General features: G+C 45.7%; 1 protein-coding gene across 1 annotated transcript in view; it reads right to left on the reverse strand.

Moving 5' to 3' along the window:
* The window catches only part of ELAPOR2 (endosome-lysosome associated apoptosis and autophagy regulator family member 2), a 93,295-nt gene that overhangs the window by 22,975 nt on the left and 54,348 nt on the right, over positions 1-15,972 (reverse strand). The window contains exons 5-9 of the mRNA XM_083464011.1: positions 10,152-10,238; positions 6,723-6,828; positions 4,484-4,636; positions 3,060-3,148; positions 458-638 (exon numbers count right to left, since the gene is read on the reverse strand). Of these exons, the coding sequence (XP_083320137.1) occupies positions 458-638; positions 3,060-3,148; positions 4,484-4,636; positions 6,723-6,828; positions 10,152-10,238 (616 nt within the window). The remainder of the gene's footprint in view (positions 1-457; positions 639-3,059; positions 3,149-4,483; positions 4,637-6,722; positions 6,829-10,151; positions 10,239-15,972) is intronic.

Genomic DNA, 15,972 nt, shown 5'->3' on the forward strand with positions numbered 1-15,972 from the left:
GATCTTACAGATTTAAAGAATGAGATAATATCCTGCAAGATCTTGTGAAGCATAGATGACCATGCAATGAGTGCATAAGCCAAGGACAACGGTGTCTCTATATCCTCTTCAGAAGGTGGGATAGAAATAATTCTCTCTCCCAAGCCAGGCACGCCAGCAAGTGCCACAACAGTGGGCTGTACCCAACAGGCCTGCTAAGCTGACAGCAAGGCTTCCGTCAGCAGAACAAGGAGAGAAACAGTTTCCTGGCATTTCCCCCTCCACTTCTCCCCCCACTCAAGAAAAATATCTGTTCCAAAGGGTTGGGGAACCATTTGGAGCAAATTTATTGGTGGGGAGGGTGGACTGCAAGTGGGAGGAGGAATGATCTCTCCATTCCACCAGCAAAAGTGTGCCATCAGTTGAGCAACAGGGTGGGATACAACCTGGTCTTTTCAATGGGCTCAGGTTCTCATACCCCGAGTTCCGTCAGAAAACATGCCCAGGGGGCAAGGAGTGCAGAAAGAGGAGCGGTTGTTGTAGAATCCAGGGTTGCAAGGAGGGCACTCCTTCCTCTCCCCAGAAGGAGGCAGCTTCACTGCTTCGGAAAGATCTTCCCTACAGATCTTAGGCTCTACCCATTTGTACATGAGCTGAGTCTGAAAGAAAGAGAGAAAATATGTGAAGTTAAGATAAGGAATATTTTACTCAGCTATTCACAGGACTGAACAATTCTTAGGAAAACAGTCAGAGAGGGGAGGGAGGAATGTGACCAAAGTTCTCCCCTGCAGAAAACAAATGCCAGCAAGCCAATGAACCCTTAGACAAGAGAGAAGTTCCCATCAGACAGTCACACAATTACTGTAACAACTTTGCAAAGTGGTCCCTTCTCGTTGACCTTTTCCCCATCCATCCTCTCCCAGGCCTACCCTGTCATCCTCTCATTGGGGGCATTCCTGCAGAACACCCACAGACTCTCCCTGTGAACTGGAGCCCTATGAAACCAGGGTTTCGGATCGCAGAGAGAGCTTACACATCATAATTAACTGTTTTAATGGGCTTGTTCCATTGCACAGTTCAATTGTGCGTGTTTGTTTTAATGTTCGGATCGGAGTGTTATATTTATGCATGCTCATATTTTGTAATTGCTCTGGCGGATTGAGCAGCCGAGACGAAGAGTGGGTCCAACAGCCAGGAAGGTGGTTTCTGCACGTGCTGTAGAGGAAAGTGAGGTGTCGGGGGGGACTCATCAACCTGCAAAGGTGGCCCATCTAGGAGGAGGAAATTCTGATCCTAAACCTCCACTGCTTTGTGAGACATCTTCATGCTCTGCTTTCCTTTGGACCACATCAGCGAGGCTGAGAGGGGGGTCTTGTCATCTGGGCAGCCCAGGACCTCCAGACAAGCTGCCCCGGCTTATGCCCGGGAGAGGTCACTTCAGTGCTGCTAACACAGCAGTTTGACTTCACCTCCAGAGGCATACTCCATTGTCTCTCAAGACAGAGGGATGCCAACAGTATTTTGTAATTGGTTTTATACCTGCAAACTGCTTAAAAGTCCATTTAGCAAGTCAGCAGTATATAATATAGTAATAAGATGATGGTGATGATGATGATGATACAACACATATTCAGTAGCCTTCCCTTCTGGACACACACCAGCAATGCATGAACAGCTTCCCCCTTTATGTGACTGTTAATCATAAAGGTGTTCACACATTATGTTCAGCAGGTATACAGTCTGTGTCCCTGTACGCACAACAGCTGAGCCATACAAATCAACAAGTGGACATGCTTTCACACAAATACTTGTATGTGTGTAGAGACAGCTTGTTCAGTGTAATGTGTGAAGAAGCTGCATGCAAGGGAGAAATGACTGAATAGGGAGAGACAGAAGGATAATAACAAATAACAAATGTATTGCAAGTGCTTGCATTTTACATGGTGGAAAGATAACATGGACGGCTGGGTGGGTGGGTGGGTCGTTTTGCTGCCCTTCGATGATAACCCGTTCTGCCTTGTGAGGTGGGCCCTCTCACACTGCCTAGTCATGGGACAGGATCCAGTATCATTTTCTGCATATTCTTAAGGCCTCTGCAAATTACTACCCAGTCCTGTCACTTATTCAACCATCATTTGTGGGTAGCCAGTTCAACAGAATTTCCTGTGATCTTACATAGTCCAATCTGAAATCCACTGAATGTTTTCCATTTATTTCAGTAGCTCAAGTGAGATCACACACCTGGACAAATGTAATAAATGTGAACACAGCAAGGAAGAAAAGCATTTGCAAGGAGCCTTGTAAAAGAAAAAATGGAGTGAAAGGACAGAACCACATAGAGAGTCTAGGCACTTAAACAGCTATGTGTCAAAAGAGCTTGTGCACAATAACCAATTATTCTTCTAACATTCGTATCTACATGAGTCCCTTTCTCTGACATAAGAGTAGAAAGCTTTCTTCTATGTAGTCATTCTATATTTCAGAGGGATAATTTCCCTCTTGCTTGAGTGAAAAGGTCAGGAAGAGAAAGCAGAAGGATTGTGAGTCTAATCAAAATAAGAGAGCCTTGGGGAGGGATTTGGATTTCACAGCTCAATTACACAGTGATCTGCAATTACAGCGGGTTACCTCAAGGTTCGATAGTAAATGCTCTTAATTCACAAGGTTGTTGCAGAGGTCACAGAGCACAATATCATATGACCTAAAACATGTTTCATAAATTCTATGAACTTAAATAGATGATTAACTTACAAAAACTCCCACAGTCTTGCCAAGAACATTGCAAATGCTTATCTTATGAGCAGCTGGCCAACAAATAGACTGATATTTCCACTACAATTAATATCTCAAGTTTCCTTAAGCCAAGGATCAAACTTAGGTCAAGGGGGCCAGTTCCAACTCCTCTCAGCTCCAGTCAGCCTGGCCATTGGCCTGAAATGGGGGGAGTTGCAGTCCAACAACACCTGGAAGGTACCATCTTGGCCACCCTGTCTTGGATGCAAACCATGAGGACCACCAACACTTCAGTCCACACCGTGGAAGACTCCTGTGGAAATGCTTTGGGAGGGTCTGCTACTCACTTTTCCATCTCGGTCACATGGTGTGTGGATTTGGAAAAAGTCTTTCTTTGAGCAAGGAGGACGTTCAATGCATTGGCTTGATCCTTCCTCTGAAAACAGAACAGATACTTATAAACACAGAACCCAAAATATACTTTGCACAGAATCATAGAAGGTACCCCAAGGGTCATCTAGTCCAACCCCCTGCAATGCAGGAATATCAGCTGAAGCATCCATGACAGAGGGACCCCCAACCTCTGCATAGATACCTCCAAAGAAGGAGAGTCCACAGCCCCCCAAGGGAGACTGTTCCACTGTTGAGCAGCTCTTGCTGTCAGAAAGTTCTTCCAGATGTTGAGTTGGAATCTCCTTTCTTGCAACTTGAAGCCATTGGTTTGGGTTTATATCTCTTCTCAATCTCCTCTTTACCATGCTAGACATACAAAATTGCCTCAACCAGTCCCTTGGATTCCAGGCCCTTGATCATCTCGGTTGCCCTCCTCTGCACATGTTACAGCTTGTTGATATCCTTCTTAAATTGTGGTGCCCAGAACTGGACACAGGGCTTCTGACAGTAAGGGTTGTTAACAGTGGAACAATCTCCCTCGGGGGGCTGTGGACTCTCCCTCTTTGGAGGTTTTTAAGCAGAGGTTGGATGGTGTCTGTCATCAGTCTGTGAATCAGCTGAGATTCCTGCATTGCAGGGGCTTGGACTAGATGACCCTTGGGGTCCCTTCCAAGTCTACAATTCTATGATTCTATGACTCCAGGTGTGGTCTGACCAAAGCAGAATAGAGCGAAACTGTTACTTCCCTTGATTTCTACTTCTGTTGATGCACCCTAGAACAGCATTTGGGTTTGTTCATTCATTTGTTTGCTGCTGTTGCTGCTGCTGCAGCATCACACTGTTGACTCATGTTACGCTTGTGGTCTACTCGGACCCTGAGATCCTGTTCACATGAGCCTGGGACTTTCTGAATGCAAGCCAGATGCTCTGCCCCTGACCCACAGCCCTCCCCATTGTATATTCTATTGAGAGACAAGAGAGATCTGGATTCCCCAGACCAAACTGCATGCACAGAGAGGTGCCACGCCATTGGGAGGAGACAGCAGAGTCCAGCATTTTTGAACCAATCATCAAATCCTTTTCAAGGAGACCCTCTCTAGGAAAACTATTTGCAGTCCTCAACATGTCTTTGCTATCTTAGATTTAAGGGCAAATTCTCTTTAGAATCTCTCGACACCACTTCATCTATGAAGCAGCCCTTTCCACAACCTCCTCAGCTAGACATATCACAGGACATTCTCATACAACATTTTGGGGCTGGAGGGGACAAAAATAACCACAAATCAGAATTGTACACATGGCTACTAAATCCTATTCTGACATGACAGTTTACGGTTAATTTGAACTGGACCTAGCCTTTCAGATCTCTCCACAATACCTGCATAATGTGTTTCTTCCTGGCACTTGGTACATTCCTTGGCACCCTTTTCCGAGTATGTATTCCTAGGACAGAGCTGGCAAGTGGAAGAGCCTGGTGTGTTGCTGAATGTGCCAGGTTTGCAGGGAAAGCATTCAGATGTATAGGCCACTCCTATAAAGCAAATGCAATTCAACAAGTATAGAAGCAAAGGCTTCCCCCAAAGAACAGCATTAGACCCAATTCATTAGGCTCAGCATGACTTAAGGGAAGAAGCATCCAAACACTGCCTTCTTATCTTCACACTTCACACTTAAAAATTTTGTGATACACTACTTGGCTCAAAAAAACACAACAAAATGCATCTAAAATTGCATGTTTTCAGATAAAATATATCACAAAATACATATTTTGAAATAAAAATGTTTCAATATGTGTACTATTTGCAGAAAGAAGACATGCAAAAGTAACATGAAGTCTGTTTTAAAAAAACCAAAAAACTTATTCATTCACCCCTAATTGTCAATGACTGACTTTATCACACCTCTGGAATGTGTTGCTCTAGGATACATGTTCCTAAATATATCCCAAACTATAGTGGAATCTCTGTTCCAAAGCCACTTGCCACAAGACAAGGAATGTGTGCCCGCATGGAAGCCGAGAAAGGTGTGGCATATGAATTTCATTTTTATTTATTTTGTTCCATTTATGAATTGCTTCTGATGACAATATCTCAAAGTGATATTTTCACTTCCAGGAGTACTCCCATGCTCCTGTAAATCCTAAATGCAAATATTCTAGGTATACAGTACGTATATTGGCATCACTGCAAATCTAGTTATCCCCAGCAGAGGTCAGCAGTCGTCCTGTAACTGAGGCATTCCAAAAGCATATTGTCTAAACTAAAGTCCAGTACAGATTGCGGTGAGAAAGAGGAGTAACACAAAACAAGACAAATTTGCTGTATATGTTCTCCCAACCTAAAGAAGCTTGTTGTGGAAAGGAAAGTGATACACAAAGTATGCAGCATGTACTTCCTTTAGTTTTTCCCTTTAAATTAAAAACCTGACTTTCTCATTGATGGTTTGTCCTGCCACTTAGTGGTGGTGATGGTGCTTGTTAGTTAAGATTAGTTTGCTTGGGATGGGTGAATGGCAAGAGAGCAACAGGTACTTCCTTCTTCAGCAACTGGGGCATGGGAGAAATGTAGATAATGTACTGGGAGGGGCAGGGAGTTCACACACTGGTGAAGTAACCACACCCACCCTGGTGGATCTAGAAGGATCTCGAATCAATCTAGATTTAAAGCAGCACATTGAGCATGAACATGAATCATTCCAGACTGGGGGGAAATACAGTTTTTGTGCTGCAAATAGATTAGTGTGTATGCTGCACAAATCCCCCCTTCCCGGTTGTCTAAGAAGAAATCCATAAGCTTCTGCTAGGGGTGGGTGACATTTATATCAGAAAGGGATTACTGTACTGTTCACTTGCTTTTCAGAGCAGCATATTGTATGGATGTTTTGTCAGGGAATAAGTTTTGTGAAGTACATAGGCCCCCAGAAACATTCTGGGACATTCTAGTGTTTTAAAGGTTCTCAGGTCTTCTCAGAGGCAGAGAAAGCACAGATGTTATTTTCCTGCTGGGATATCTCTAAACTTCAAGGCCTTTCCCTCCAGAGACACACTGTCTGCCAGGGGACTCTGTTATTCTCTTTCTCTCTCTTTCTCCTACTGCTATTTTGTTTTTGCATTTATATTTGTTTTGTTTTGTTTGTTTTTTACTGCTGGGAACTGGATTTGCTCTAAATGATCTAAGTTTTGCCTTGCTAGGGAGCTAGCAACCAACTTTATGCCTTAGTAAATCTCTACTAAAGACATTTCCTGCTCTCTGTGTCTTTTTGGAATTCAAGCGTTGCCAAAGTTCTGCTACTCTGCGGAACGAACAAGAGGGGCTGTCCCGAGTCTTAGGGCACGGGTTCTTGACATGTTTTACTAAACCCATTCCCTTTGTACGTTTGAGAGTAATCCCACCAAACCCAGTGGAGTTTCCTTCTGAGTAGACTTGCATAGAATTGGGAATTGTAATATGTGGCAGCCATGGTGAATATTTGTGTGATAAAGCCTTTTTTCTGGATTAGTAGATCCAGAACACTGTGTCTCTGGCTCTGCCCACCATCAGCTGGTGGCCCCTGACAGTTTGTTCCTGGGGCATGTGGCCCTCGATAGAGAGAAAAGGTTGCCAACTCCTGCTCTGTACCTTCAATGGTGATGTTTTTCAGGAGGACAGGCTTCACCACCTGAGAACTCATAAGGATTCCTGTTGTTCTCCAGTATAATACATTAGTGCCAGATTTCAACGTTACCTGAGAAGAGACACACACAAAAACACACACAAAAAGGTCATTCAAACCTCAGCCTGATATGAACATGATATAGACTTGTGCGTACAAGGGTATGGGTAGAGACTCACAGTCGGAAGCTGCCCCTGAGCGCACAATGGTCTGACCCAGCACTCCCTAGAACAGATATTAAGAGAGGAACTAAACTATCAGAAAGGCTCCGAGCAAGGCCTTCCTGGATTATTTCACTTCAAATGGCAAATAAAAAAGTTGCATATCTTATTTTTATTCAGGCCTGCGGGGGATAGATGATAGGTAGAGATAGATAGATGACAGATAGATGATAGATATAGATAGATGATAGGTAGGTAGGTAGATAGATAGATGATGATGATAGATGATAGATGATAGATAGATAGATAGATAGATAGATGAGAGAGAGAGAGAGAGAGAGAGAGAGAGAGAGAGAGAGATATGATGGATAGATGATGGATAGATGATGGATAGATGATAGATAGATAGATAGATAGATAGATAGATAGATAGATAGATAATAGATAGATGAGAGAGAGAGAGAGAGAGAGAGAGAGAGAGAGAGAGAGAGAGAGAGATTGTGATTGTGATGTGGCTTTATCTCATCTTTTCCTCACAACTCTTTGATGTGGGTAAAGCTGAGAGACTTCCCTGGTGACCACCGTCCTCAACCCAGGTGTTTCTCCTCAAGGCTATCCCTCTATCCCCAATCCCCTCGATTTAGAAATGTCTCCTACCAGGGATAAAGGATCTAATGTGTTTCCCCAAAGTACTAGCTTTTTACATTCAGGAAGGGATGTTATTAAGACAGGGAGGTATTCCAAATGCAACTCCCCATCTGCAGAGGGGAGTAGAACAGTCCAGGAAGGACTCTCAGTCTCATTTTGCTGCTCATGTTCATCAGCCCAAAGTCCACTCTGCTTTACCAAATGGGGTCTCTTCCTCATTGGCCTCATTTGGTGTCATAGCTACTCCAGGATGTTAGGCAAGAGCAGTGACTTCAAACTGTGCTCCAGGGAACTTTGGGGTTCCCTGGAAAGCTCTGTGGTGTCTCTCCAATCAGAACAGGAATTTGCAGACAAGTTTCCATGATGCTTCCTGACTGCTCACTGCTTGGTCACTGCTCCCAGTTTTCCCCTCCCATGTGCAGCTGCCCTGGGCCGAGGCAGCCACCTTGAGAAGTGGAAAACCTGCTCCTGCCACCACTGCCAGAGAAGTGAGAAGTGGCGACAGCGGCTTCCGGTAAGATCTCACAAGAACGCCACAGGATCTCAGGAGAAGCTGCTGTAGAACCCCATAAAGCGAGGCTTTAGCAGAAGGGTGGCAGCAGCGGGAGCAGCACTAAGGCACATCACCCAAGGCGGCAAGACGAGACGAGCTGCCCCCGCCAACCAGCATTTTACATGATCTGTACATGTGTCCAAGCACATAGGTGAGCATTCCTTGAATGGAAAAGTCGATGCAGAAAGGCTTGCTGAAGCTTGACATCACTGCACAAAGCCAAGCTACCCCTGGAAGAATCCTCACGCACACCGTCTGCTGCTTCGGACTTTGCAACTACCAAGGAGTAAATGAAAAAACAACCACATCCCACTGTTGCTGCAAATTCCAAGAAGTAAAACAGGGTACTTGAAAACAGAGTACTTTTTGCCTTGGAGCTAAAAGAGACAAGGAGGCACAAGAATCTTTGAGAAACCACACCCCAGTTTTGTTGAACTAGTTTAAAGGACCTAGAGAGCAAACAATTCAGTCAAACATACTGATAGGTCTGCTTAAAACACTTGCAGAGGTTTCATTTTCTCCCCTCACCCAGAAAAGAGAAATGAAGCCTTGCCCTGTTTGCTCAGCTCATGGGTTTGACATGGAATAAAAATGTGAGATAAGGTATCTGCATGCAAATAAAAGGAGAAACTCTGCCTCGGGCCTACACAGCTCACACAAGGTGATTCTTTTTCTGTGTGGTTCTGAGAATGATCCTTCATTCAGTCTCAAAAATTTGAACTTTTTATCTTTACAGTGAACCCTTTGGAATTTTGAGTGATGCAGCCACATGAAGCAAGTGGAGAAACGGTTTTGTCTCTATCTCCCTGCCAGCCTACAGGGGAGAGACATCAGGTTATCCCACCCACCTGTCAAAGTTGGCTTGTGAGAGTAGGATAAAGATACTTATCAGGCAGAACTTATCTCCCTTGTCATTGGCTTATGAGTGGGGGGGGGGTTCAATCCTGCTTCCTGCAGGTTGTGGATGTGCAAGAGAGTTTTCAGCATGGAACTCTTTTGCACCAAAACCAAGCAGGATTTGAACTGCCCACACATCAGCTGATGGGAGGGAGGGGAAGTTAAATCCTGCTTCTGCAGGGAAAGCAGCCATGCGCCACAGCATGTAGGGGCATGTAGGAAATAAGCTTTTGAGGGTATGGGTTGCTGATAGGGAATCAGTCAGTTCCTTGATGGGGTTCTGAGAACTACAGAGTGAAAAAGACATCCAATCACGAGATGATCAGGTTTCCACTATATCTATCCTAGGCTGCATCCACAGGAGTCTAATGTCCAGATCAAGGAATGTCACAGGTCCAGTCTATTCTGCCTTGGTCAGACCACACCTGGAATACTGTGTCCAATTCTGGGCACCACAATTTAAGAAAGAGGTTGATACTCACGTGCAGAGGAGGGTGACCAGGATGATCAAGGATTGGGAAAGTCACATGAGGAAAGGTTGAAGGAGCTGGGTATGTTTAGCTAGGAAAAGAGGCGACTGAGGAGAAATATGATAGCTACCTTCAAATATCTCAAGTTCTGTCACATAGAAGATGGAGGGTGGGACAGAAACCAATACAGTGGTACCTTGGTTTAAGAACAGCTTAGTTTATGAACAACTTGGATTAAGAATGCTGCAAACCTGGAAGTAGGTGTTTTGATTTGTGAACTTTTCGCTTCCTGTTGAACGTTTCACTTCCTGTTGAGTGTGTTCCATTTGTAAATTGAGTCCCCCGCTGCTATAGGAAAGCAGGCCTTGGTTTAAGAACACTTTGGTTTAAGAACAGACTTCCGACACAGATTAAGTTCGTAAACCAAGGTACCACTGTAGCTTCAAGTTACAAGAAAGGAGTGGAACAGTTTCCCTTGGGAGGTGGTGGGCTCTCCTTCCTTGGAGGTTTTTAAGCAGAGGTTGGGTGGCCCTCTGTCATGGATGCTTCAGCTGAGATCCCTGCATTGCAGGGGGTTGGACTAGATGACCCTTGGGGTCCCTTTCCAAGTCTACAGTTCTATGATTATATGATTCTATTCACCAAGCCATGAAACATTATACTCACAGAATGGGAGCCCCATTCGCCATTATCTGTCAGCTTCATCCATTTATCGCTTGTGGAGTCCATTTCTTGGCACTGATCATTCTGAATCTATTGATTTAAAAAATGGGAGCTTTCAGATATTGAGTTAATTTGCTGTCAGCCAATAACAGAAGCAATATTTATGTAACACTTTGAATGTTTTTCAAAAACCCCTCACATGCATCTCAGTAATCCTTGTGCCAGCCATTAAGGTAAGATAAACAGGTAAAGGACCCCTGGACAGTGAAGTCCAGTCAAAGGCGACTATGGGGTTGCGGTGCTCATCTATGCTTTCAGGCTGAGGGAGCTGGCATTTGTCCACAGACAGCTTTCTGCATCAAGTGGCCAGCATGACTAAACCATTTCTGGCACAACGGACAACCATGACAGAAGTCAGAGAACATGGAAATGCCCTTTTACCTTCCCACTACAGCAGTACCTATTTATCTACTTGCACTGGTATGGTTTTAAACTGCTAGGTTGCCAGGAGCTCAAACAGAGCAATGGGAGCTCACCCATCGTGTGGATTCAAACTGCTGACCTTCTAATCAGCAAGCCCAAGAGGCTCAGTGGTTTAGACCACAGCACGACCTGCAACCCTTTTTACCTTTGCCACCCAGTAAACCCAGACTGTTAAGTCATTATTATTCCAGAGTGGGGTGGGAGGAGTGTGAGTGGAGACAACACAGCCTTTCCTAAGGTTACTGAGTGAGCTCACGGCTCACATGATATGCTATCCCCTTGGAACAGGACAATTCCTCATTCACACAAGTAGGCACCTAAATCATGGGAGGAGTCTCCATAGCAGAGAGGGCTCTCTGCTCCAGACCTTCAGCCTCAAACTTGGGGGGGGGCTGTAAAGAATGAAAAAGGTGATGAACCTTAAGGGGGCAGGGCTGGCCAGCATAATCCTGCTTCCTCGCCCACACTTATTTACATGTAAGGAGTTGACCAGGACTTCACTTACATCCTGCTCTGCAGCACCCAAAAGCCAGCTGGATTCCTCTAGTCCTGGCAAGGCAACCTGTGCCCCCCCCCCATTCATTGGACACCAGTATGGCCACGGCTTAGAGCTGATGGGAGGTGCAGCCCAACAAGGTCTGGAGGCTCACAGGTTGCCGATCATGGCTGTAGGCCTTGATTCGCTTTACACATGCATGTCGTGCTAAACAGTTGATCAACAGCAACTTCAAGGCTAGGAAAGCATTGCACAATGCAGTATCTAACTGAATTTGTGAAATTCGCTGCCACAAAATGCGGTGGTGGTCACGATCTGATTGAGTTAGCGTTGGGTTTGCTGGGGGGGGGGGAGAGGAATAGATTCCTGAGTGGCAGATCTTGGGGTCTCAAATTTCAGTGGCACCCTGTGTGACACCAAAATTCAGCACCCTGACGCCTCTCGCACTCCTTTCTAAATCATAGCTGCAGCATCTCCAGCGCCCCCCCCCCCGGCTCCATGTCCCATGCAACTGAACTGGTTGCCTCCCTCAAATCTGCCTGTAGGTCCAGAGAGGACTGCAGGCATCTCCTTAATGTGCAAATCATGTGCTTAATGCGCTGAAAGGGGACTGGGGTGGAATGGGGAAGAATGAGGCAGGGCAGGGGCAGAACCCCTGCAAAAGCGGGAATTCCCCCCTATTACCTGTGGCAAAAAAGAAGGAAGCCTCTATGTTTATAGTGGCCTGTTTCTAAATCAAAGGACAGAAGACCCCGGGTTTAATCCCTGGAAGGATCCTCAGGCATCTGCCACCAGCACGGGCAGGGAGCAACCGTGGGCTGAATGGGCCAGAGACAAAATGCTGGCTTGGGCGGATCATTGGCCTGATCCAGCAAATGAATCCAAACTTTCCAAATATGTTTTCAAACACAGTTGCAATGGATACTTGGAAACTGAAAAGATGCTGATTTGGTCTGAATTGATGCATCCCTCTCTCCCGCAGCCGGGCCACCTGGCAGGCAGAGATGGCTGGCTTTGCTGATTCCTGAGTATCTTCTGTGGCCGCGCATGAGGGGGAGGCTCCCCTGCAGGGCACTTTTACTTTACTTGCTAGCAAATAACTGTTCAGGAGAATAGCAAAATTGTTCAATAGCAGTGCAGGCAAAATGACTGGCTATTCTGTAACAGCAGGAATTTAAGAAAAGTGATAATAACATGCTATTTCATCTAGAGCAGTGATGTTGGAGGCCTCTGTGGGGTTGGGGGGGGAGCCTAAGCTTCACATTTCAAGCATCTTTGTGGTAACTACACTGGAGTAAAAGGAAAGAGGGAGAGAGAGGTGCTTAATCAGAAACCCTAATGCTCAGAAGAATAAACCTGTGACAAAGTGAGACAGAGCATCTTCTAAGCTGACAGGGGCAACATCCACAGGAAAGTTCCTCTATGTGAGCCATACTGACATAATTAATTTTTTTAAAGCAACAACCATGTCTTACAGAAAAATTGGACCTTGCTTTATGGAGTAACTAACTACAAGGAAATAAAAGAGCTTTTAAAGGTGATTATAGACATAATGGTGTCTAAAAATAATATTCTGCCTTGTGAAACGAGCTGCAAGAAGGCCTCATTTTTCATTCCACAGGCGGTTCCATTTCAAACCAATGGATTCAGCTTACAAGAAAGGAGATTCTGACTGAACATCAGGAAGAACTTTTGGACAGGAAGAGTGTCTTTCACTCTTTCAAGAGTGGAGCAGATTCCCACCAGAGGCGGTGGACTCCCCTTCCCTGGAGGTTTCTAAGCAGAGCTTGGGTGGCCGTCGGCCAGGGATTCTTTAGCTGAGATTCCTGCACTGGACTAGGTGACCCTTGGGGTCCCTTCCAACTCTGCAATTCTACGATTCGGATTCTGTTTTGCTGCAGTTCGTCTTCCATGAGAAATTGTTCATCCCGCTGTCCACTGTGGTGAAATTAAGTAACTTATCCATTCACATAACTCAATGTAACTAGATTAGTTGAAATGTATCAGAAACACAAATTTTAAAAAATGTAACTCGGTTACTGCACTGCGCTATATGTTGCCAGATCCTTCTATATCCCCACCTTCTCACTATATAGAAGGATCTGGCAACTTCTGTTTCAGTGTATCTGAAGAAGTGTGCATGCACACGAAAGCTCATACCAAGAACTAACTTAGTTGGTCTTTAAGGTGCTACTGGAAGGAATTTTTTTATTTTGATTATTTTCAGTGCAAAGGAAACAGAATGCAAATATGGGAAAATGTAAACAATTACTACTCATTTGTGGACTGAAAGCAAGAACAACAGCAAATACAGATTCTATTCACTGGGTTGATTTCCTTTCTGGACATGGGAGAAATAAGCAAGCATCAGCAATTTTTGCTCCTGCTCCCATTTTCATTGGAATTCTCTGACACCCCAAAGCGAGTCTCAGGTTTGAGGAAGGAGCAGAGTCAGGGGAGGTTTGGGCAAGTTCAGACACCCAGCCTGCGCATCTGCCTAAGTATGGAGCTAGATGTCTGTCTGTCAGTCTGTCTGTCTGTCTGTCTGTCTGTCTGTGTTTCCCCTCAGTGGCTCCTGGTCTAACTGCTACACTAGAGCTGCTCTTGCTTAATGAGACTTAAAGACGGCACCCCCAGTGTGCAGAAAAGCTATCAAGGATGCTTTGATCAACATCCGTCATTGGCTGGAAGTGATTATTGGGCCTCATACTCAGGCAGTCGATGCTTTTGCTTTCCTGTGAGAAAGAAAGAAATCAATTGCTGCCCAGCCAAGCGGCTGCTACAAGTGTGTATCTGGAAGCAAATTAATGTAACTGCAGGAGAATCACTTGTGGCTTCCTTTTTCAGAACCTTAACAAGCCGGTATGGTTAAAAATATAGACAGTACCTCAAAAGACATCTCCCGTGAGCACGTGCCGTCTTATTAGCGAAGGGCAATGGATGGTATTGAACCAACAGAAGGACGGTGCCTTGGGCGGCATGCTTGTTCTGCCCATGTTCCCATGCCTGCCGCATAGAAGGAGCTGGCACATGGCGCTTCCTGCCCACAGTGCCGCATCTCATTGTCTCCAAACAGTCTGCAAATGTTAATTAGGGCCAAACGCCCTTTGTGGCAGCAGGAGAAACAGGAGTGATTCATCCCTCACACAAAGCGGGGGGGGGGGGGGAGATGAGCAAGAGGAACATTTTCCATCCTCCACTTCTTTAGTCTTCCTCTACTTTCATCCAGCCACCTGCACAGCATTGTTTGAATGCACAAGGCGGCAACATGAATTAGGAGCTCCCCTCACTCCCCTGGCGTTTGTGATGCCCATTAGACAGCAGGCCGGCAAAGGGCATCAGCACCTGACAACCAGAGAACCCGCCAGGGCCCAATGCGGATGCCTGCCCTGGTCTCCCTTATTTTTTTCTGTACCAGCACTCATGCCAGTGCCAGACAGCCGGAGTTAGCCACCCCTTTCATTTTCCACAGAACCCCTGATCCAGCATCACTTTGGGGAATTAAAATAATGGCTAGACCCATGTCAGGCGTCTAAGTTCATATAGAAAGAGGTCGCTTGGCCCAGTGGCTGGAACTGGCTGTGAGCTTGGATAATGTGCAAGTCAGGGTTGCCAGCTTTTGATTTCAAAAATCATGGGGCCTGGGCAGTGCTAGGGACAGAGCTGCGGGCATGTAAAGGGGCCGGACTTTTTAGACATTGGTGAGAGCAGACATTTTTTGCTCCTGTGACTTCTGCCGGCAGATCCTAATGCCAAGTGAAGGAGTTGTGCAGGAAGGTAAGTGGGCGGGAGAGCAATGCCCGCAGCTGCCAAGCTGTCACATTGTGTTGGCACCACCCACCTCGCCTCCCTCGGCTCAGCAAAGCCTGCAGTGGGGGAATTAGAGAGACAGCACACCCGCCGGTCGCACATTCAACAATCTGGGGAGAAATGCAGGTGAGCAACATGGTCTGTCCTGCATTTCACGGTTCATATGCAGTGCAATTTGTGTAAAGATGCCTTGGCTGACTTTAACTTAGGAAAAACCCAAGGTTCACTCAAACAATTCTGGGAACCCAGCCAAAATTCTGCCTTTCACACAAGATGCTCTGGAAACTGCAAAAAAAGACAAAAAAGAAGGAAAAAAAGTCCCCAGCTACATCACATTTTTGTTTCAGGTGCCAGCCCTCCTTTTGAACCAAAGTCGAAGGCAAGCCCACCCAACGCATCTGCCTGCCAGACTCACCAGAAGCCAGAGTTTCTCTTCCTGCCAGGGACTGTAAAGACAGAGAGGCTGTCAGGGAGCTCGCAGGTGGGCTTCATTTTGCTGAGGAAGTTAGAAGGTGGGCCGCTTGTGTTAGAAAGGGGCTGGTCCCTGCCAGCCTAACTGAGGCAATGGCAAAACCACGCCTTAAGAAAGGCCAGCTGGACCCAGAAAATCTAAAAAATTGTGGAGCCCTTGTTCACTTCTTGGGCAAAGTTCTGGAGTGGGTGGTTCCTGGGCCGCTCCAGGTTCTCTTTCCAGTCGTGTAAATAAAATGGCAGAGTGCCTTAGCTACAACCCAATTAATCCAAAGTATTACAGTCTCTACATTTTAGAGCGTTATCGGCTGAGTTTGGCCTGTACATATCTTTACCATACCAACATGTAGATTTGTTGGCATGGGGAGTCCCTGAACTCACTCATACTGGAAGGTTTGTAAACTAGCCATTGGCTGCTCTGTAGGATAAAAGGCTGTGGAGTTTCTGGTTCTTGGCATGAAACACCTCCACCTGCATCAACAGGTGTCGATAAGGGCCCTCTGGAAAAACTATAGATCCAGCCAGTCATGAACAGTATGAATCCGCACACGGAGGTTAGACACA

Source organism: Podarcis liolepis, assembly GCF_965112155.1.
Source record: "Podarcis liolepis genome assembly, chromosome: 10".
Lineage (NCBI taxonomy): Eukaryota > Metazoa > Chordata > Lepidosauria > Squamata > Lacertidae > Podarcis > Podarcis liolepis.